Raw genomic sequence first — 23,386 nt, forward strand, 5'->3', positions numbered from 1 at the left:
CAATTGATAGACGTAATCAGTAACTATTTTTCATCATTTATTAATTGTTTCATTCATTTTTGAAGTAAAAATAAAATTCTCAGATGTTCGTTTTCTGTTTTTTGTCTCACTCACTTGGACAAAACAAGACATTTGAAGACGTCACTTTTTTACTATTTTATGACATTTTATAGACCACCCAATCAATCAACTGATCAAGATTATCTGCAGACTAATTGAAACTGAAAATACTCTTCAGGTACAGCAAGACAAACTTTACTTACATCATTTTTTTCCCCCCAAAGGACACAGGTCAGGTCTTCTCTGTTGATTCTAGGAACTTAAAAAGTATTAAATTAATGACAAAGGCTTTTTAAAGTGACTCCTCAAACCGTCTTCAGTCTGACCAACAAATGAAACGGATATTTTTGGTGCTTTTACAGGAAAATCAATAAACTGACTGAAACTGAAACCGGCTGCCCTTCAGATCAGTTTAAAATAATCACACCAGAAAGTCAAATAGAAAATACGAACGGTTTTAATTTTCAGTATTCTCTTACACGATTCTGTTTCAACCCTCCAACCACCCAAGAAATGAAGTAACGTAAGAAATTTTTTATTGTTAAAAATCCCAAACTTTGTCAATTTCTAGATAAACACTAATTTCTCACTGTGTTGAACATCAGTGTTTTGGTGTTTGTTGAAGACTCTGGAGCGTTTAAATTAAAAAAACAAAAACAAAACATGAATGGAATTGTTATTTAGACTTTTGTGAAATGAAAGGAAGTGATGATTTTAGAAAAAGTTTTCTTTTTACAACTGAGCTGTTACTAATATTTTTCATTTTGGTGTTTCTACTTTATTATTATATTAATTGTAAGGTCTATAAAACACAAACAGTGAAGTCAAACAGATTCAGAAGAGGTTGAATCAGAACCTCAGATCAGAACCAGGTCGTGTCTGATGACTGACTTATGGATGGATAAAGTAATAATTTCTGTCTCTTAATGAACTGACTCAGTTCAGACACTGTTTTATTAATCAAAGATATGAACCTGTTACACCAAAGGAACTTTTCCACAAACTCAGGAACTACTTGTTTTTGATTAAATTTAAACAGGAATCTGTATTTATCTGTTAATTTGATGCAGTTCGTCATTCAGACTGAGGAGACTTTTACATTCATGTTACTTACAGCTTCATTCAGACATGTAGGTAGAAAGAGACACAAAGCAAAGGTGATATTTGTCACCTGGCTCTCACCAGGAGAAAGGTAAAACGATTACCAGTGGGGAAAAAACTCCTCCTCAGTCTGAATGACAAACTGCATCAATTCAGATTCATGTTTGAAAAGAGCTGAGAGCCGAGGCCAAATTTAGTTCCAGAAACTCACCAGCAGATCGGCTTCATGTTACCAACGTTATGTTATGTTCTTGCAGTGGAAATGAGACTTAAGGAGCCACAGGAACTAAACTGGAAACTAAAAGTCCCTTTTGCATTTCTTGTTTGTGTTTCTGCTGCATCTGAAGTACCACAAAGATCCTATAAATTAGTCCAAAAAACTCCGGAGCACCTGTCTCTACATGATCTGCTATAGCAGCCTGAGGTTTGTGTTTGACCAGTCAGGGATATTCAGCACCACAGCCTCCACCCTGATAACAAGCCCAGAGCAGGGAGTTGTTGGAGACCGGGAACTAATTCTGTTCCCTGGTTCTTGCGGCATAAGGACAGGTCAGGTACCAAAATTCCTAAAATCAGTAAAACATCAAAACCAGGGTAAGGAGACACTACTGTCACAGCTGGATGAAGTCAGTGTGAACTCCTTCCTGTCGTTTCAGGTTCAGTGTCACAGCTGAATCTTTGGCGGCTCGTTCTCCGGTGTGAACCTTCATGTGCGAGTCCACTGAACGTTTCTCCTGGTACCTCTTCCCACAGACCCGGCAGCTGTACGGTTTCTCCCCGGTGTGCGTCAGCATGTGTCTCTTCAGGTCGATCTTCTGGACGAAGCCTTTGCTGCAGAGCTGGCAGCCAAACGGTTTCTCCTTTTTGTGGAACCTCTCGTGTGTCTCCAGCGAAATCTTCTGGCGAAACCTCTTCCCACAGAGGCTGCAGATGAATGGCTTCTCGCCCGTGTGGATCCTCATGTGGGAGTCTAGGTTGCCGATCTGCCGGAAGTTCTTCCCGCATACCCTGCAGGTGTACGGTTTCTCCCCAGTGTGGATCCTCTTGTGTACGTCCAGATGCTGGCTCATGGTGAACTTCTTGCCACAGACGTCGCAGGAGTAAATCCTAGGCTTCCCACCCGTGTGGCTCTTGATGTGTCTCTTCAGGACAGTGTTTTCGATGAAAGTCTTCCCGCAGAACTCGCAGATGTACGGCCTCTCACCAGCGTGCAGCTTCATGTGTCGCTCTAGAGAACCTTTCCTGGGGAAGTCCTTACCACAGTCTTTGCACCTGAAGGGTTTCTGGCCGGTGTGCATCCTCATGTGGATCTCCATGTCCCTGAAGCTTATGCCACAGATGTCGCAGATCCTGCTGGTTTCTCGGTGGCTCTGGATGTGGATCTGTAGACTCTCTGAGGACTCTGACTGCTCTCCACAGACACCACAGCGACATTCGGGATCATTTAAATGAGTCTCAGCATGCCGCACAAAGTTACCTTTATTGTAAAAGGCGTTCCCGCAGACCTTACAGCAGTGAGAGGGAGTCAGACTGGGTTTCCTGCGTCTGCTCTTGATGCCAGGCTGGTCTTTGGACTCGTGGCTCCGAATATGTTGCCTTAGCCCGGCGCTCTTTGTGAATCCTTTCCTGCAGACTTTGCAGCTGAATGGCATCTGTCCATCATGGGCCTTCATGTGTCGCTCCAGAGAGCCGGCGTGGCTGAACTCTTTGCGGCAGACTGTGCACCTGAATGGCTTCTCCGCCGTGTGGATCCTCATGTGCGTCATCATGTTGCCCTTCTGGTTGAAGCCTTTCCCGCAGATGTGGCAGCTGAAGGGTTTCTCTCCAGTGTGCAGCCTCAGGTGCGTCTCCTGAGCTCGGATCGAGGGGAACTTCTTTCCGCAGACATCGCAGGTCCTGCTGCTGTCGCGGTGAGTTTGAAGGTGAAGCTTCAGACCATCACTGGACTCCAAACGCTCACCGCACAGACCACACACACATTCAGCCTCCTTTGAGTGTTTCTCCACGTGTTTCATCAAGAAGCCTTTTCTGTCGAAGGATTTCCCACACACTCTGCAGCAGTGAGATGTTGCCTCTTCATCGTCCTCTTCCTCCTCGTCAGCTGGATCCTCTGGAGAGGCTGGTTGGTGGTCTGGTTCAGAGACGGTCTCTGGTCCGGAGGACGTGCCAGGCAGCGGCTCCTTCAGTCGGCCGTCAACAGAAACGTCCGGCTTCAGATGTCTTTCATCAGAGAGACTCCTGACACCGACCGACAGACACAACTCTGCAGAGAAAACAATCTAAAATAAGTTTATTTAAATTTACTTAATCTCAGACTTTCATTTAAATGTTTGAACCCTGGGCTTAAACCAGCTAATATTTTCATTGATGATTAATCTACAGATTATTTTCTTGATTTATAGACTGATCCTTTGGTTTATAAAATGTCCGGCAATAGTGAAAAGTGCTTCTTACAATTTCCTACAGACCAAGGTGACGTCTTCAAATATCTGGTTCTGTCCAGCTGTCCAAAACTCAAAGAGCTCAAGTTTAATATAACTGAGGCCAAGAAAAGCAACGAATCCTCACATCAAAATAGTTGCTGATTAATTGTATTTCAACTAATCAATTAATTAAATAATCATTACAGCTCTAACATTCAGAATGAACACAAGTGAAATTATCAGTTTATTGTCATGGAAGACAAATAAAAAACAGGAAATCCTCACAAGAAGCGACGGAAAAATAGTTATCAATTAATTTTCTGTTGATCAATTACCTGACAGAGTTTTAAAAACTTTACTTAAAGCTGAGTTCTGTTTGAAATTTGAGTTACTATTGTTGATACAGTACCTGATAACCACTTTGTGAAACAAACATTTTTCTACAATAACATTTTTACATTGAATAAAAGAAGCCAAAGTCACCAGATTTTGTCTGAACACAAGCAGTCGAATAGCAGGAGTAGTAGAAGTAGAAAGTATAAATCAAGAACAATCTTATCACAGAATAAATCAACCAGATTATAAATCTGACGTGTGATGAGTTTGTGTTACTCACTGATACAGACACATCTCGGTCAGAAGCAAAACAGCACTGAGGTTTGATACCCAGCACTAATTTCCTTTTTCCCACAGAATAAATAAAAACTTCTTCAACCCCTTTAACCCATCAGTGGGACAGACAATGTTTTACCTCACAGAACTTTTTTAGATCCAGTTTAAGATAAAAGATAGAGTGGCATGAAATAGTCTGGGCACTCCTGGTCCAAATTTCTGTTACTGTGAGTAGTTTAGTGCGTAGAAGATGAACTGTTCTCTAAACGAGTGTTTCAGTTCTGGTTTGGGGGATTTTCGCCGATTCTTCCTGCAACAGGCCTCTAGTTCTGTAGATTCTTGGTCCGTCTTGCAGACTCTTCTGAGTCTCTATCCACAGATTTTCCATGATGTTTCGGTCGGGGGACTGAGGGCCATGGCAAACCCGTCAGCTTGCGCCTCTTGAGGTCGTCCATTATGGATTTTGAGGTTTGTTTCGGATCATTATCCTGTTATAAGGCCTCCTCTTTTCATCTCCAGCTTTTTTACAGACAGTCTGACGTTTGCTCCCAGAATCTGCTGGTATTTAATTGAATCCATTCTTCCCTCTACCAGTGAAATGTTCCCTGTGCCACTGGTTGCAACACAAGCCCAAAGCATGATTCATCCACCCCCGTGCTGAACAGTTGGAGAGGTGGTGTTTTCATTCAACTCTGCTCCTTTTTCCTCCAAACATCCCTTTGCTCATTGTGGCCATAAAGTTCTATTTCAACTTCATCAGTCCACAGGACTTGTCTCCAAAATGCATCAGGCTTGTTGAGATGTTTCTTTGCAAACGTCTGACGCTGAATGTTGTGGTGATGGATCAGGAAAGGTTTTCTTGTGATGAATCTTCCATGAAGATCATATCAGTGCAGGTGTCGCTGCCCAGTAGAACAGGGCACCACCGCTCCAGAGTCTGTTAAATCTTCCTGAAGGTCTCTTTCGGTCAAACGGGGTTTTTTTATTTGCCTTTCTATCAGTCCTACCAGCAGTTCTCTCTGTAAGTTTTCTCAGTCTTCCAGACCTCAACTGGACCTCCATCGTTCCTGTTAACGGCCATTTCTTAATTACATTAGGAACTGAGGAAACGGCTTCCTGAAAACACTCTGCTATCTTTCTATAGCCTTCTCCTGCTTTGTGGCCATCAGTTATTCTAATTTTCAGAGCTAGGCAGCTGCTTAGAGGAGCCCATGACTGCTGATTGTTGGAACAAGGTTTGAGGAGCCAGAGTGTTTATAAAGCTTTCACATTTGCATCACCTGGCCTTTCCTAACGATGACTGTGACCGAGCCACAGCACTGACAAGCTAATTAAGGTCTGAGACCTTGGTAAAAGTTATCTGAGAGCTCAAATCTCTTGGTGCCCAAACTTTTGTATGCTTCTCCTTTCATTTTTTCACTCTAAACTTGTACAAAATAAAAATAATTCACTAATCTGGCTTAAAATGTTGGAAAGAATGTTTCACCTCTAACTTTATGCGTGGAGATCAGTTCATCTTCTACTCACTTCACTATTCAGTGAAAGAGATTTTGACCAGGGGTCGCTGGATCGGGGCAAAGATTTGTAGAGATACCGTCAGATTGGAAATAAGGTCACAACAAAATTAAAGCTACTTAAGGGTAAATAAAAGGGGGAAACTGGATTTTAAGGGTTTTTTTTAATGCATCGGTTTTCTCCTCTGAACACAGTCAGCCATGTAAGAACTTTAAATCAACAAAGTTTAAATAAACAGGATGAGGAGTCTTTGGCTGACAGCTCTACAGACAGACTCAGGTTTCAGACCAAATTATATCGTTTTTATTAAAGGTTGAGGTAGATTTTCTTCCTAAAGTCTCTGAACGCTCTTCTCAGCCTCCACAGTCCAGATGAGAGGAGATCAATCTTCTGACTGAGCTGAGTCTCCTTCGGGTCTTGGTGTCAGATCTCAGAAAGACATTAAGAAGCAGGGGGTGGTGCGGTTTGTGGACATACTTTATTGCCCTGAGTTTTGTCTCTCAGGCTACTTACAAACCGGCCCGCCCCACTGCTGGAGGTTGTTGGGGCTGCATGCAGCCTGAAATGAATATCTGCAGACATTACTTTGGGCAGAAAAAATAGCCCACTCCAAACTGCATTCTGTTGGTTAAAAAGGCATTTTAAAAAAAATCTCTGTTTTTACAGTCAATATTAAAAGATGCTGGAAAAGAACTTCAAAGATACGACAGAAAACATAAAAATGAATCTAAGGGAGAGTTAGTGCATTGACACAGCGTTTTTATGTTTTGTTATAATACCATAATTGTGAACAGAACAATAATATGATCCTATGAATTTATTTATTATTTATCTTGCGCCCTCGGGCTCCAATAAGGGTCGATAAGATTCTGATCATGTGAAATGATCGTCACTAATAATTGGTTTAATTTGTAAAACTGTGAGAAAACTGTGAGAAAACTCATGTTTGCACATATTTCATCAAGCGATCTGTTATGGTTTGTGGGTTTCTTATCATTCACATGTTCTGCTCCTTTCACCTGATGGTCTGAGCCAGAACGTTGAGTCTGATGAAAGATAAATGGAGGATCAAGCAAACAAAACTAACACCTGTCAGTTTACAGAAATAAAAGCTTGTCAGTAAATCAGTTGGAGAGAAATTTAAAATTAACTTGTAGCAGGTATATCTCACCTTAAATTTTTAGATTTTTGATCAAAGTCTGGTTTGACTTTGGTCATTGCTACAGGACCAACAAATTCAAATTCGGGCTGGTTTACACTTATTTTTCTTTTCTGAGCCTGAAGAAACGGATTCAGAACCGCAACAACTGAAGTCATGAAGTGATTTTCATTTACAAAAATTGTTTCCTGCTTCCAAATGTCCGATTTTTTGTGTCCCAGTAAACGGAAACTGAATTTCTGTTGGACACATCGTCACCTGGGACTGGAAAATATACAGTGAATCAAAGGTGCATCAGATGAATAACGGATGAATACTGAGAAAAATATGAGCCACTTGCACGAGTTTTTGTTGCAGAGAATAAACTGCTCTCCTTACACTAACTGATGAAGACCGTCTGATGCGGCTGAAAGCTCTTTTAAGTTATTAAATGAACCCCGGTGTGTGTGTGTGTGCGCGCGCGCGTGTGTCCCGTGTCCTCCAGCTGCAGTCTGCTGTTGAGTCTCTGTATCCGGACACTTACCTGTCCTCTCTGCCCCGGATCCTGGTCTCGGTCTGTCCCCGGACCCTTCTGGTCCTCCGTCGCACGTCCTGGTGGCTCTGAACGCGGTGAAGATCTCCTCCACGGCTGCGGCGATCCGCTCCGTCACCAGCTCCTTCAGCTCCTTCAGCTCCGCCTGTCCGCGCTCCTTCAGCAGCCGGTAGATGTGGTCCGCGACCGCCGTCAGCTGCTGGTCGATCACGGCTCTCAGGCTCCGGGTCCCGGTGCTTTTGGACCGTTTTTTAGACATTTTGGCGGAACAAAGACTACAGTGTAAACAATGCGAGGACGCTTCCGCAATCCTCAACCCAGCGTGTTTGCGTAAGACGTCGACGTTGCCTAGGCTCAGATGTTACACGAGCTGCTGCGTCACCGGGAACGTGGCTCCAGGATTGCTGACGTGGTAACTGGGATGTGCACCTGAAGAACTCCATCACCGAAACGGTTTCGTTGTCCCGTCGTGTTTTTTAAACCTCTCTCCGAATTTCGATCCTTCGCTTCGCTTGTCGTGAAAACCCAGCTTTAAATGCGACACCCAGACGCCATTTAGAAATAGGTCTGTAACTCTAAAAGCAGGTCTGGAGATCTGTAGTAGACCCTCAAAGTTTTCTGGTAAATTAGGCATAAAAAGTTCTCCATCCATGAGCATTTCGGTTGAGTGAATGTGTACTTTTAAAAAGTTGTTTACGCCGCTCGCTGCTTCGACAGGTGGCGACTGTAGAAATGGCAACACAACGTACAGTCGCACAGTATATTACGGTAATGTAATGGACTGGGTGCGAGCTGGACTGTGACTGCACCTTCTGTAATAAAGGTGAGTTTGTGGTGTTCCCACTTCACAGGCTCACGGTGACTTCAGCGACGTAGAAATACTCCGCTAAAAATAAAAATCTCTAGTTACAATGAATTACAGATGTATTTGTCTCTTCCAGAGTGTTACGGTACAACTTCTGTTATTAGTACTGACCAGTTAACGTGTCGTCGTGTAAAACGTGTAAAAATTGCACCAGTTACTTTACAGTTTTTTGGTCATTTGGAAATGTTGCATTTGTGGAAACTGCGACATTAATATTTGATAATTGAAATTCATAAGGAGGCGTAAGAGATTATAAAGAGGTGTAAAGTGAGATTATATTTTATTTTTGAATAAAAAGGGTGACACACCAGTCATTTTTTTCAGTATCTAGCAAGAAGGAATTTTGTTTATAATCTGCTGAAAGATAAATGGGGGATAGTGACTTAATAAAAGTTATTGGTGAATCAGCTGATGCTGAATTGTAAAGAGGTTCATTAATCTGAATAACAGTGTTAAATTGTAACAGGTAAATCTGTTCTCAAGAAAACGGCTCATCCTTAAATTACTGGGATTTTGATTGGAGTTTGGTGAGACTTTAGAGATTTATTCCACAGGGCCACTGATGTGTCGGTTTTAAGTGATAAACATGTTTCTGTCTGTGATGTTTCAGGTCGATGATGAAAAGACTTCAGCTGGGAGTCAAAACCGAAAACATCCGAGACCTCGGAGCAGCTGAGATGCCTAACTATGAGAACAACGGTGTACGGGACCGATGGTTGGACTACCATCCCGTAGGACGGAGGATACCAGGGACTCGATTCATTGCCTTTAAAGTACCTTTAAAATCACCTCTGAACTGTCGGGTCCCAGCATCAGAATCCTTGGGTCTGTGGGACCTGCTGGACTTTCTGGAGAATCAGAACCAGGAGCTGAGTCTGATCATTGACCTCACTTTCACCAAGAGGTACTACAGCCTGCCGGACGTCCCTCAGTCCTGTTCTTACAGTGAAGATCCGCACAAAGGGTCACCAGGTTCCCTCTGACGCCAACATCCTGACCTTCAAACGGGAGGTGAGACAGTTCCTGAAGGAGAACCAGGACAATGACAAGCTGATCGGAGTCCACTGCACCCACGGCTTGAACCACACTGGATACCTGGTCTGCAGGTACCTCATAGACGTGGACAGGCTGGATCCTTTGACAGCTCTGAAGCCCTTTAACTCCTGCAGAGGTCATCTCATCGAGAGGCAGAACTACCCCAAAGATCTGCAGCGAGGCGCCAAGAGGAGCAACAGCGGCATCGACGAGCAAGAGAAAGAGGCAGCCCGAGGGCTCCCTGGGCCGAGGCACCACCGCCAAGGAAAAGCCCGCTGTCCGGTGGTGACCCGGCAGAGGAGACTCAACTAGCCGGCGAGAAGCAACCGCCTGGTAACCGCCGTCGTCATGGAGCTCGGCATTGACAGGGGACAGACCACAAGTCCTGTGATAGACCTCCACAAAGTGGCGTCCTCCCCACACCTCCTTTACATTTAAATAATCAAAAATCAGATTTGTTAAACTGAAATCAAAATGAGTTTTTCTATAAATCCGTCTCCTTGGCATTTGACTTGTTCTAATTTAGACAAATTTGTCATAGATAAAAAATTTTAGTTCAGACAAAAATCCCTCCAGGAGGTCCATTTAGTAGCTGCTCTGGAGCTTTCGATCATATCGAGAACTTTGAGGACTTGTCGTCCACATTGGTTTAAAAGCGGAGTTTTAAAGTTGACGTTGGAAACAGCACTTTGACAAAAAGAATCTCACCATGAATGAGTCCATCTGCTGAGGAAGATCAGTGAAATGACTGAAAGCTTCCGAGCAGCTACTAAATGAAACTTGTGCCGGTTTTTTTCAGCAGTTGTTTCAAAGGTTATGATGTTTCCCTTAACACACAGCTTCCTCTTGTGGCCTCTCAGGGTACTATAACTCCAGTTTGACCAGTTTCAGTCCCAGAGCTCCCAGTTCCAGTCCCAGAGCTCCCAGTTCACTCATCAGCCTCTCAGAGTCTCTAACGTCAAATTTAGACGTGTGGCAAGTTTTCTGTTTCAGGACAATCGGGACAGTGTGAAAATTAAGAAACACTTGATGTGAATAGATAGCGTGAAATTTGGGTTCATCCAGAAAAATCCAAGTAGAAAATGTTTTTATTAGAAATCAGAAGCTGTAAACTTATAACAATAATCCCTTTGGTTAAGTCAGAGTTTTTGTCCTTGAACGCACTGAAGTGAGAACATGATGTATTGGGTCCTGTCAATGAACACAAAGGCTGACCTGAGAAAACGGAGCATCTAGCATCAAAAGGTAAACACAACATCTTAGAAATCATATTAACGCTCCTTTATCTAAACTAAACTTTGTGTTTCAACACAGACCTGAATGAATCCCAGGAAACTGCCATAGTTTTGATTAAAACACTGGCTCTGGAAAAAAACATCCTGAACAACAAAACGTGAATCAATCTCAAAAAAAAATAACTGGTAACAGAAATTAGACAAAACTGATCTGAGGTTCAGAGAGAGACTGAAGCATCTGTATATCTGAAAATTTAGAAACGTTTCCTCAAAATGCTGCTGAACTCAGCTGGTCGTGATTTAAGCTGTCGACCATCAGATGCACAATAGAATCAGTAACCCACCATACATGACTTTAACTCCCCATCCTGGAGGTGTGGACCCCCCCACCAAGAGATCACAACATGTCTTTTACTGAACAGAAGAAATTATAATTCTGCTACATTAAGGTTTTTACTCATTTTCTTATGGAGCAGTATTAGGACCATTGTTAAAAGAAAAATAAAAATCTGAAATTTTGAGAATTGAGTCAAAAATCATGAGGAAGGAAAATAGTTATTTAGAGAATAACCTTGTACTATTTTGAGTAAAGTATCTCAAAATATAACTTTTTTTTCTAGAGGATTATAACATTTTCTTTTTGTATAAAAAACAAGTTAATCTTCAAAAACTTGAAATCATTAGTTTGAGAGTCAACAATTTACAAGTAAAACATTTAAATAAAAAGCAATATTATGAGGATAAAGCTGTAACATTTTGAAAAAGATTTACAAAGAACAAGTCAAAATATTTTGAAAAGTATCTTGAAATATTATTTTTCCTACAAATATGACCTTTTCTGATAAAGGTTTGTGGTTTTCTCCAAATATGACATCTTTTGTTCTTTGAATAAAGTCAAAAATGTACAAGAAAATTATTTTGGCAAAGTTTCTGAAATGTTACAACTTTTACAACTCGTCTTCTCAAACTAATACTTTTCTCCTAAAATTGACAAATTACACTTGTCCCAAAATATATATTTCTTTTTACGTATTTCAACCTTTTCTCCAAATATTCCAACTTTTTTCTTGTAACATTGTGACTTTATCCTGAAAATCTCAGAATTTGTTTTCCGATGGTGCCGTTAAAACTTGTTGTAATGTCTCTCTTTGCTTTTTTTCCTGTGAAATATAAAAATTCAAACTGGAAAAACCAACCTATCAGACTCTTCTTTAGTGATGTCAGCATGATGTCAGAGTCTCGCCTCAGGGATGCAGACCGACCGTTCATCAAGGTGATCTGAATCAGTTTGTTTGGAGGTTGCAGAAATGACGGACTAAACTACCAAAATAAGACTCAAGATGGAACGAACCATAATTAGCCTCTAAGTCTACTTCTTCCTTTTCTTCTTAGTTCCCTCCAGACTCTCAGGGTCCTGGTTTTTCCTCCGGGGGCGACACCTGTGTTTCTTCTTCTTCCACACCTGAAAAAAAGTCTTCCCGCAGTTGTCACATCCGTTGGGTTTCTGATCCTCATGGACTTTGGTGTTAGTGTCGAGGTTTGAGCGCTGGTGAAACCGTCTATCTCTGCTGTGGATACTGGTCTGGTTCTCTGGGTCTCTCCTCCTGGTGGTCCAATGAGTCGTGATGTGAAGCCTCAGACTGTCAGTGGTCTCAAATCGTTCACCACACAAACCGCAGACCTGGTCCTCCTCCTGTAGGTGAGCTTTAACGTGTCTGAATAAAAACCTGCAAGCTTTAAAAGTCCGGCTACAGACCTTGCAGCTGAGGAGTCCTTCTGGTCTACGGCTCGGCTTTGGTTTCAGTCTGTCTGAAGCAGGTCTGGGGTCAGAAGAGTCTTTGCTGTAGTCATCACTGTCTTCAGTCTCAGAAGACATCACTGGCTGGACGTCCTGATCTGGATCTGCTGATCCTGGTTCTCCTTGAGCAGTCCCAGCAGCAGTCAGGTCCACGTCCTCACCTGGCCTCACTGCACGCTTGGGATTGTAGGTGAACTTGATGATGTCAGCCTCATCCAGGTCTTGAATTTGCTCTCCCTCCTGTTCCTCTTCAACATGTGAGAGATGGGGGTCCTCCTGGTCTGGATCCTGCTGCCCAGGGCAAAGCTCTTCTTTACTTACCATCAGCTTCTGAGTGAAGGCGTCTGCAGGGAAACAAACATTTAAGTTCAGCTTTAAACCTGAGAAAGATTTAAGATACTGGACCCAGATCAGCTAATTGGACAGGATTTAATAGATCACATTCAAAAATACAAACTCTTGTTGTTTTCCGCCGATGAAAACCAAGTGATGTGATGAAAAGCTCCAAAACAAGTGAGGAAGAGGCTCTTGAGTTAAGACTATTTTGTCAGCTGCTGTTTTCAAGTCAAGAATAAAGTTTGAGACAGTTTTCATAACTGATGATGAAAGATGAAAAAGAAACACTGTGGACATGAAACAGTAACATGGTGGTTGCACCATTTAACTGGACTGAAGGAAAATAAATCTACAACCTGATCATTTGGAAAATGATCAGTAGGAATGTGCAATATCTCTGATTTGTTCTTAATGTCTTAAAACAGTGGATTTAAAACTGGGGTTTGGTCACAAGATAAATCTGAAGAGTCTTGATATATATAAATATATGTGCGTATATATATATACATATATCTGCTGGAGCCATTCTCCCAGTTTGTGGGTTTTGTCTGAACCAGACGGACTCTCAGGTGTGCCCTCACCTGCAGACGGGACCTCCATGAGCGGTTTGTGGAGCGCGCAGAGCAGCGCGTGCTGGCGTGAGATCACCTCCTGACACAGAGCCGCTTCCTGTTCGTATTTAACGATCGTTTTTTCAAAAGCGACCAAAATCTCTTCGACCGCCGCGTTCAGCCGCTGACTGACGAAGACCCGGAGCTTCTGGACCCGGGACATGTTCACACCGAGAGCCGGGGCAGAGCCGAGAGCTGCTGAGACTCACTGACTGCCGCTAGCAGCTAACGATGCTAGCAGAGTGTTCGTTCCGGTAGCAACAATAACAAGAGGACTTCTGCTCTCCTTCAGAATAAAACTATCATCTACACAAATTTAACTTGAAAACTTCTAAAAGATGCAGAAATTATATAAAAACTCTACATTTTTTTTGGTCTGTAAATAGTTACACAAACTAACTTGAAAAAAAACGGTGGAAATGTTTTTGTATTTTTATTATGTAGATCAGATTAAATTTAATTAGCCTATATTATATTAATATTGGATACTTTGAATCTTTTTCTATATTATTTTTTAAGATTTAATTTTTTGGTTATGTATTTATTCTATATATTTTTATTGTAGATGGCTGCAGGCTTAATCTCAATATTATTGCAATGACCTGTTTTGCAAAAAGTATTTTCAGATATATTTTACTTTATCTCTAAAACATCCAAATGAATGCCAACTGTCCTCTTTAACAGTAATACATCAGCCCTGACCCTTTATTTATTAAACCTGTTCCGTCTTAAATCATATTGACTTCAAACATCTTTTGGCTAATTTCATGTTGTAATTTATTTATGACCTTATAAATATCAACATACTCTTACTGTCCTGTGATTTGTCCTCAGAGTTTTAAAATAAAAATGCAGCAGTTTTATTAAATCCAGTGTTAAAAATCTCTGGATTGTTTTTGATCCAGTAAATCTAAATTTTGAGCTCTGTATAAAATCTCAGGTTCAGGTGGTGTTGATGTTGTTTGTCGACTCTGGACATCCTCCACAAAATCTCAAAGAAAACAACTGTCATATTTTTAAAAAAGATTTCTTTGGTTTTCTCTTGATTTTATAATTATTTACATGTAGTGGTTTCTTCATTTATTTCTTCTGGTTCTTTTCTTCCTATTTTATCTCCCTTTTTCTCTTTTCGTCTTCTTGTAAATCTCTATGAGGCTATTCTTAAAAAATTCTGTGGACTTAATAAAATGAAGGTTCCTCATTTGCTTTAAATTCTTTTTATTAACAAAATTCACTGAACATTTCACCCTCAGCTGGAATCAAACAAATGACTAAAAACTTTCAAATTAAAAAATAAAGAATCAATATTCTGACAGAAACATGTTTTCATTCTCTGTGATGTTTCGAAGTTTCTGCTTCGTCTCTCAATTCTTTTTCTTCACAGACGCCTTTCTCCTGAAAAACAAAATCCATTGTACATTTATTCTGTTAAAACTCAGTTTGCTATGACGTAAGACAGAAAAGCAGCAGAAACACAGGAATAAAATGTTACAAAAAATGACTCCATTACAAATAAAACTTACTGAGCCTATGTCCTCACTGTTCTGACACCTACTAACAACCTGCGGTGGAGTTCATGTTATACAAACCAACTGTACCCTTTGGTTTTTTTAAGGTTGAATTTAAAATTTTTTGAACGATTATCTTTAACTGTTTAACTCTTTTTCCTGACTTTTTAAAATGTATTAACTCATTATACTTAACAGGACTTTCTTAATTCAGATGTTCATGTAATGAGAGAAATGTTTTAAAAGTTATGTACATTTTCGTGGGGCTTTTTGGTGCACAGTCAAACATTTAAAAGCTCAGACTTACAGTCTGAGCTTTTTTCCGAGCTTTCAACCACATCTAGGACTTCCACCTAGACGCTGATGACTGGACTCACATTTCACCAGTGGAGTCGCTGCACTTTGTTTTTTCTAGCTGTGTCACTGTAAACAAGCTGTGAACTTTAAGAACTGTCAACAACCAATCAGGACAGAGGATTTTTAACTGAACCATGAGCAGGAAACTTTTATTTCTGTGTTTGAATGGGATGTTTTCACATCACAGATGTTGAACCTGAGTCTGACAGGTAAAACATCAGACTCCTGTAGCTTTTAGAGGAGTTGAGTACGGGGGGAAAAGTATTCAGATCATTCACCTGAGTAAAAGTAGAAATACCATTGTTTAAAAATACTTCATTACAAGTGAAGTCCTGCATTCAAAAGTTACTGAAGTAAAAGTACACAAATATCATCATCAAAATATAGAGTATCAAAAGTAAAGATACTCATTATGCAGTAACACTCATTTCAGAGTGTAATATTCATAAGATGTCGTACTATTGGATATTATTACCTAAAGTTGTCAACGTGCAGCCAATTTTTAGTACTTACATACACCACTGGTTAGTTTAATAGTAAAGCACTGCATCATATTTCATAAACTCTTAATATGTTTTGCATTTCAAATCTTAATCTGAAACGTGATTAGTATCTGCAGCTGTCAGAGAAATGTGGTAGTATCTGATCTGAAGTATCTGATTCTGATCATTTTGATTCGGGTACAGCCTTAACCGTATCCCAGCGCTTTCTTCAGTGAATGGATCTGAAGTATGAGACTGTGGTTACAAAGGAATGTGGTCAAAAGTCAAACAATGGAAAGATGAGTAAGTCAACATTGAGTATATAATAAGACAGAAGAAGAGTTTAGTTTTGTTCCCATGTAGAAATCTCTGATTTTCATGCTTGTAGATAAGTTGAAGGAGGGAAGACAGGAAAGAAGAAGAAAACGAAGAACAAAGGAAAGACATAAAGAAATAAGGAATGAAAAAAAGTACCCGGGTTGCCTCGTCCTCCCTCTCCCTCCTCCTCCTTAGCTCCGTCTCCACCATGCTGTAGAAGTCGTTTTCAGCTCTGATGATCAGCTGATCAGGACTCTCCTCTCCCTCCTCTCGACCTCCCTCCTCCTCTTTGCCCTGCTCCGATCGACTCCTCTCCTTCAGACGAATCTCTCTCTGTCGAGCCTCCAGGATCTTTTCTCGCTTCGTCTCGCGCTCGAACATCTGGAAAAAAAAAAAAAAGCAACACCAGAGAGGTTTCAGCTCAGTTCATCCTCAAGCTGAATATTCTTCCAGGACCAGGACGTGTGTAAAGCTGCAAACGGTTATTCCACTACATAAGGCAAAGTTCATGACCCCAGTGACTTAAATATCAAAACTTTCCTGGTTAGCACAACATGAGCTTCACTACTCGCAATACATGATATCTTTCACTGGTTTTAACTGACCATTTTAATGGCGTCATGACTTCCTCTCAGGAAGAGGAGACTCTTGACGGACCACTACCACCTACGAGACGGGTCACATGACCAGCATTTCAGTAGGAATTGATCATTGAAATTAAAGTTTTTTGTCTCATAATCTCACAGTGGCATTTTGATATTTCTTCAGAGTCTGAACAAAGCTGCTGGAAATCTTCAGCTGGAAAACTGATTTATTACGGAAAATTCTATGAATCGAACTGTATCAGAGTCAATGTGGTTTTTAAAATCTGATTGAGAAGCAGCTGTGTCTGTATGAATATTAATGATGTGTATAGTGTCGTTGTTTGGAGGGAAGTTAGCTAAGCATTTTATTTTTTTCTGTAGAGAGTTTTACTCATTTTTGCAGAACAGTTGTGTTCTGTGCTGTTTACCCCCTTCTACAGTACAAGTAGACAAGTTGGCAAGGCTACCAGCACCTTACAGGTTGTAGCGGTCCATCGAGAGTCTTTGCTCTGGTGGAACTCAGCGTTAGTTTGTATTGCTTTTACATCCAGTGCCCTTATAAAGGGAACTAATTACTGATCAATTTGCAAATTATTTTTTCAATCTGTCGTTTTGGCTATAAAATGCCAGAAAATAATAAAAAAATGCCCTTTTTAATTTTCTATGGTCCAAGGTGACGTCTTCAAATGTGTTGTTTAGTCTGACCATCAGTTCAAAGCACAAAGAGATTCAGTTTTCTGCCATGTTTGACAAAGAAAGCATAAAATCTCACATTTGAGAAGCTAATTTTTTGTTGATCAACTATTCGATAAATCCTAGTAGGTTTATGCTTAAACGTAATAAATGTGTCCTGCAAGTCTACATTCTTGGTCCACTTTTATTTACAATTTACATAAATAATATCGTTGCCACACCGCAGTGATGTACGTTGTTATGCAGATGATACTGTGCTAAACTCCACTGGCCATTGTCTTAACGTGGCCGTCGGAAACCTGCAGACTGCATCTCAGAACATAGAATTAAACGTGTGTCTGCAGGTGTTTCGGTGTTTCTTACAGCAGCTAGCAGACTCTTCTCGTTCTTCTGGAGCGTGGACAGTCCGGAGCAGATCTCCAGGAGCGTGGCCCCGCCCTGCTGAGAGCCGCACGCAACCAAATGCCCATTATCCTGAACACGAAGGCTGTACAGAGCCTCGTCACACACCTGAGGACAACCGTCGAAAAACAAGAAAGACAACAGACAACATTAACAACATACAACAACAACATTTTGTTTTTTACGGGGAGATGAGAGCACCTTGAGACTGAGCGTGGGGTCATTCTGTTTGAACAGGATATCCCAGACGTCCAGCACGCCGTCCATCTTTACAGTGAAGAAGACGGAGGGTCTGACTGGGCTCCAGCAGGCGTCCATCAGATACGACATCTGATATCTGAAGACACAAAACGCATATTACAATCTGGTCTGAGTTTTGCACCTAATTGAGCAGGATGTTGGCATAGAATGGAAGGTCTAATGGTACTTATCCTACTTGGTCCACATGATAGACGACTCCTTGATGTCCTCAGACCAGATGCGGGCCGTCCAGTCCCCCACGGTGAGGAAGTTTTTGGGGAAGAAGGGGTTCCTGTGCAGGGCGTACACAGGCCCGTAATGACCGTCGTATGTACAAACAATCTTCTCGGCCGGAGTCTTTGCCTTCCGGTTGCATGAGATGACCACGCCCTGCTCCGTCCCCACCATGAACTTAGTCGGCTGCGGAGACATCGAGGACAGAGACACACTGAGAGACAGGGAGGGACGGAGATTAAACAACAGGTACGAAGTAGTTCAAATCCGTTGAACTTTGACCCAAGTTGCTCTGGACTCGGTGGGCTCAGCCAATCACTGTTGAGTCCTATTTGAACTGGAAGATCGATGAAAAACGTAGGGATCTAGTGGTACCAACATTAGCATTGTAGTTAAGGTGGAACTGTTCAGTGCAGCGTCATCAGGAGTTTGGGAGTGTTAAATACTGCACTGACAACCCCAGAATGCGCAGCACAAAACCCTTGTTTTTCTGTTGTAATGTTAATACACCTTATCCTGACGGAGTGTTTTCAATGTCCCTGTCACCCTGGGAGCTGGGTTGTCGGAGGTAATAGCTCCTGGTGGGGTCTACCCAGGCAAACTGGTCCCTGGTGAGAGGCCACACTAAGGGTAGTTCAAAACACCTCTATGAATCAGAATCATCAGGCTGAAGTAACCTCGTCAAGACTCAGGACACTGTGGACTGGTGGTTCAGCCTAGTCATGCTCTCCTTGAAGAAGCAACATGAAACTACTACTGTGTGGGTCCACCACCTGCAGCGGCAGACAGAGAGGTCATGTGCACTGTAAATCGGGCAGCAGGGAAAGGTGAAGGCCCCGGCTTGCTGGACCCTCGCTGCAGAAGCTTGATCTTGGGATGTGGAACTTCACCTCTGTTGGGGGAAAGGAGCTGGAGTTGATGCAGAAGGTAGAGTCATATCGACTAGATATGGTCAAGTCACCTCTACACACACGGCTCGTCCATGTTGAGAGAAGCCAGTTGAGGCAGTTTAGGTATCTGATAAGGATCCCCCTGGAGGCCTTCCTTTGAACGTATTGTAGGCACAACCAACTGGGACAAAACCCCAGGGCAGGACACCCCGGAGGGGAGGGATCAGATATCCCATCTGACCTGCGAGAACTTCAGGGTCCCCCAGGAAGTGCTGGAGGGCATGGCGGGGGAAAAGGATATCTGGGCTATCTTACTTAGTCTGCTGCCACTGCAACCTGAACCCAGATAAGCTATGGAAAATGGATGGATCGATGGTGTGCAGCAGAAGTCCCATTGGGAGTTTGGACTTCATGATGTTTTTTTAGAAATTGTCTTTGGTCTCAAAATTTCTAAATCAGCCAGGGATGGATGTGTCTCAACAAGAACTAGGACAGTTGTTTGGACTGACAACCAAAGATTTCACCAAAGTCAACTCTGGTCTGGGACAGACCAGAACCACATAGTAGACAGGGGCCTTAAAACTTGATGTTTCTAGGCAGAATAACGGACAAAAACTCACCATGGTGGCCTCAAACTCCAGAGAGATGGCTCCTAAAGCTCGATCCAGGTTCCCCTCCCTGCCTGGGTCTAGAACCAAACGCTCCGTTGGTTCGCTTAACTTGCGAACGTCCCACCATAGAATCTGATGGAGAGAGAGAAGGGAGAGTTTAAAATAATTTAAAAATTTAAAAATCAACAGGTTAATTTCACTGATTTTAATGAAGATAAGTTCCATGGTAATGGTTAATTCTCCTCAGACTGATACAATAATTCAAGCAATCATCAGTCTACCTGTCCGTCAGTGGAGGCAGAGAATGCGTCTGTCCCGGTCTTGGACTGCAGCCAGATAATCTTGTAGACCGGGTCTCTGTGGCTGTGCTCCACAGAGGAAAGCTCCACTGGCTGGCTGCCTCTCCGGGTGTCCCAGTATGCTAAAACAAACACACCCACATGATTATAAACCTAGTCACAAACAGAAAATCACCTGTCAGTCAGTCTGGACCTGAACCCACCGATCTGTCCGTTGTAGCTGCCGCCCACCAGAGTGTGTGAGTCTTTGGGATTATAATCCAGACAGACAAGCGGAGATGCCGGTTTAAGAGTCATCTCTGGTCTGTTTGGATTCTCTGAAATATAGAACATCCATTTGTGAACAGACTGGACTCTGGTGGTTTTAAATTGAGCTGTTGTCTGTCTGTCTGTCTGTCTGACCCACCAACATCCCAGATGTAGGAGTCCAGGCTCATGTCTTTGGAGGTTTTCTGGAACTCGAGGCAGGAGTAGGCGGCTGCCAGCTTCCTACCGCTGTCAGGATGCCACGACAGACCGGTGACGGTACGCTTCACCTCATTAGGGTCTCTGCAGACACACAGGAAAGGAAGTACAACTCACAATCAATCACAGCGATCGATCAGTCAGCGTCTCTCAATCAGTTTGTCGTCAGCTGCACCTGAAGACGTTGATGGTCTTGGCGGACGGCGGCTCCGGACTTTCCTCCACCTCGTCCTCGTCCTCAAAGTACTCTTGGTAGATGTCTACAGCATTGTTCTGTTTGATGCAGTGCTCCATGACCTGGACCACACGATGACATCACATGATGATATCACACAGTGCAAGGTGACATCACAGCTTGGATGCGGCCAAAGTCCAACTGATCAGCTGACAGCCCGAAGTTTACTCCACATAAAACTAAAACTCAATAAGTAAAAAAAATAATGAAAACTTTAAAGCAGCAGCAGTGCAAGGAAACAGAGAATCCAGGACCTGAAACCAGATTTATCACAATCTTGTCACTCTGCTGATGAGAACAAACCAAACTGGGTTCATCAGGAGTAAACCGTCTCATCAATCCGACTGAGTCTGGTTAAAGAAAACCAATGTGGACTGAGCTAAAGAGGGTCGATGTGGACTGAGCTGATGTGGATCATTGTGGATCTTACGCTGCCCAGCTGCAGGATGCTGCTGATGTAGCTCTCGTCTTTCTCCACCTTCTTCCTGAAGCGGATGGTTTGTTCCATCTCCTCGGGGTTGACGTCTTTGGGCCACCCCCCCTCCACGTGGTTTATCCCACAGCTGTCGGACTCGAAGCACTCCGTGTTTACCTGGACACGCAAACATGTTATGAATCGTACGACCACTTTAGTTGACCACTTTTATACAAAGCAAATCTGACTCCTGATTGTACTGATTTTCAGTTGGTTTTCCAAAATGTTGAGAATAAATTTGAAGAAAAACTAAAGTCAGGTCAGTTTTATTTATATGGCACCAGAAGAAATTGCAAAAACATTCATTCTTAGCAGTAAATTTCCTGTTAAAGCCTCATTTCTCTTCTTTCCTTCACTGATTTGAGGCTTGTTTTTTAAAGGACCGGTCAGTTTTGTCTTTCAATATATAACATATATAATACAGTATTCCAACAGAACAGCTGTGGCTTGACATCTGTCTTTAAGGAGCTCATAAAGTTCAGTCAGAAGTGTGTGAACTCAGGTCTGTGTTTCTCAGTAAGATTGTCATGAATTAAATGATATTGTAGGGACAAACCGTGGACACAGTTCTCCTGGACTTTCAGTGCAAACTACCTGAATTTGTATTGTTGTTGTCTCATAGTACATTATATTCTCTGTCAAGTGTAAGAAACCTCTGGAGCCTCTTCTGACCGCCTCAGTGATGTTTTATTAACACATCAAACCCCGTCACGTCACCTTTTCGTACTATCACCTCATCTTGTGGTCCTGTCTCGTTAAGCGACTCCGTGTCCAAGTCCAGTTTATGCTGCGCTCAAACGCTGCAGGCTCCTTAATTAGAGTCACCAACAACCAAACGGACAGACAACTCTACACCTTTACCCGGGGCCTCTGACATGTCAATCGATTCAAGTTTTCCCACCACGTCAACCGGAACCAGACTGATGTGAGCCTGTAGTAAATGAAAACCTGGTCCTGCTCTCGGAGCCCAGACTTTAATGGCCTGAGTGTTTTCTCGCCTCCAGGTCTGTTTTCATCTGTAAACTGTGAATCTAATGTCACAGTGTGAAGTGTGTTATGTAAACTAGATGTGACTTGAGGTTATTGAAGCTGTAGTTGATGACGTATTAGCAGGTAAATCGCACCTGGTGTTCGGACATGTCTCGGCAGGCCTGCAGGGCCTGGTCTATGTGGGTTTTCTGGATGAACTGCAGACCCAGACTCGGGTCCGGGACGACGTCCACCAGCAGCTCAGCAGGCCGGTCAGAGAAGAGACACTGGCGGCCAAACTCACCGCGGAGCTTCGTGTAAACGTGGACGATCTCCATCCTGCCGATCAGTCGCCGTGTCAACCGGACACCGGCCGTTACCTTTAGACTCGAACTTCTTCCTCTGATCCGCAGGAGCGGCGGCGCGGTTCGCTATATCCTAGCAACAGGGTGAAGGCGGAAGAGTTTACCGTATCCTAGCAACAGTGGAGTTTTTCAAAAATAACTTTATTGAATTACAACCACGTGAACAGTTTAATGAACGTTAACGACGCTCGATTCATTTCATTTCTCCTCGAGGCTTTGTTTTGTTTATTTTTAAAGGATGTGACTCAAATGTCAAATGTAGATTTCGGAATAAATAAATAAATGAAGTAAAACACGTTATGACACTTCACACAGGGTCTGCAGCCTTTTCAGGTTCAATCTTGTGATTTAATTTTAATGTGATTTAATGTGATTTTCTAAAGGTCTGGTTTCCAGCCCGAGGTTCAGGATAAACCTGAGATGATAAACGGGAAAGAAGAATTTTCTCTGCTCATTCAGTCTGAGCAGAGAAGATGCGGGTTTTAAAATGTAGTTATACGAGAGGAAGACACTGCTGTAGCTTTTCTGAGAGACTCATCTGGATGAAAAAATATCCTGCCTGGACCTCAGTTTTCCTTTATTTTAGTTTCTATGAACAGATGAGCATATACTGTACATACAACACACGTACAAGCGCAACTAATGATACCAGGGACATAAAACAAACAAACGCTATAGTAAACTAAAATACTAGAGTACTAAAATACTAAAATACTAGTGCCAGTATATTATTTAATCATCTTTTATTTTATTGTAAGATCAATAAAATTACATGACAACAGTATGGGAAAAATATACCAAACAAACCTGATCCAAAGTCTACAAAGGTTAAATAAATAAATACATATACTTACATGTACCTATATACAATTAAAAACAATATATAATCTGACAACCCAGCTTCTTTCTGACAGGAAACAAATCTTTACGTGAAGTTTTGCTGAGTTTTATATCTAAATATTTTGGTGTTTTTGCTA

The 23,386-nt window shown here is 42.1% G+C and overlaps 3 protein-coding genes across 4 annotated transcripts; 1 reads left to right on the top strand and 2 right to left on the bottom strand.

Moving 5' to 3' along the window:
* Positions 1 to 239: 239 nt before the first annotated feature.
* On the bottom strand, positions 240 to 13,447 carry LOC120786609 (gastrula zinc finger protein XlCGF57.1-like). 2 transcript variants are annotated; one of them, XM_040122132.1, is made up of 2 exons: positions 13,253 to 13,447; positions 240 to 3,424 (listed from the first exon to the last, which is right to left on the bottom strand). In XM_040122132.1, the coding sequence occupies exons 1-2, from the start codon at positions 13,443 to 13,445 to the stop codon at positions 1,773 to 1,775; spliced, it is 1,845 nt and encodes a 614-aa protein (XP_039978066.1). In that variant the 5' UTR covers positions 13,446 to 13,447; the 3' UTR covers positions 240 to 1,772. The 2 variants fall into 2 exon arrangements, with proteins under 2 accessions (XP_039978066.1, XP_039978065.1); XM_040122131.1 differs by lacking the exon at positions 13,253 to 13,447 and adding an exon at positions 7,394 to 7,680 and having other exon boundaries at positions 242 to 3,424.
* On the top strand, positions 7,931 to 11,855 carry LOC120786637 (RNA/RNP complex-1-interacting phosphatase-like). Its single transcript, XM_040122198.1, is given in 3 exon segments — positions 7,931 to 8,225; positions 8,878 to 9,211; positions 9,213 to 11,855. Coding segments are annotated over 2 exon segments (732 nt in total). The 5' UTR covers positions 7,931 to 8,225; positions 8,878 to 8,881; the 3' UTR covers positions 9,615 to 11,855.
* A 1,085-nt stretch (positions 13,448 to 14,532) lies between the features above and the next one.
* On the bottom strand, positions 14,533 to 22,439 carry dnai2b (dynein, axonemal, intermediate chain 2b). The gene is made up of 12 exons (XM_040122135.1): positions 22,200 to 22,439; positions 21,031 to 21,192; positions 20,541 to 20,662; positions 20,307 to 20,449; positions 20,104 to 20,217; positions 19,883 to 20,022; positions 19,611 to 19,733; positions 18,063 to 18,286; positions 17,828 to 17,963; positions 17,588 to 17,734; positions 16,104 to 16,328; positions 14,533 to 14,677 (listed from the first exon to the last, which is right to left on the bottom strand). Exons 1-12 carry the CDS (start codon positions 22,380 to 22,382, stop codon positions 14,609 to 14,611), a joined length of 1,788 nt encoding a protein of 595 aa, XP_039978069.1. The 5' UTR covers positions 22,383 to 22,439; the 3' UTR covers positions 14,533 to 14,608.
* Between the last annotated feature and the right edge of the window lie 947 nt (positions 22,440 to 23,386).

The sequence above is a fragment of the Xiphias gladius genome, chromosome 24, assembly GCF_016859285.1.
Source record: "Xiphias gladius isolate SHS-SW01 ecotype Sanya breed wild chromosome 24, ASM1685928v1, whole genome shotgun sequence".
In the NCBI taxonomy this organism is placed as follows: domain Eukaryota; kingdom Metazoa; phylum Chordata; class Actinopteri; order Istiophoriformes; family Xiphiidae; genus Xiphias; species Xiphias gladius.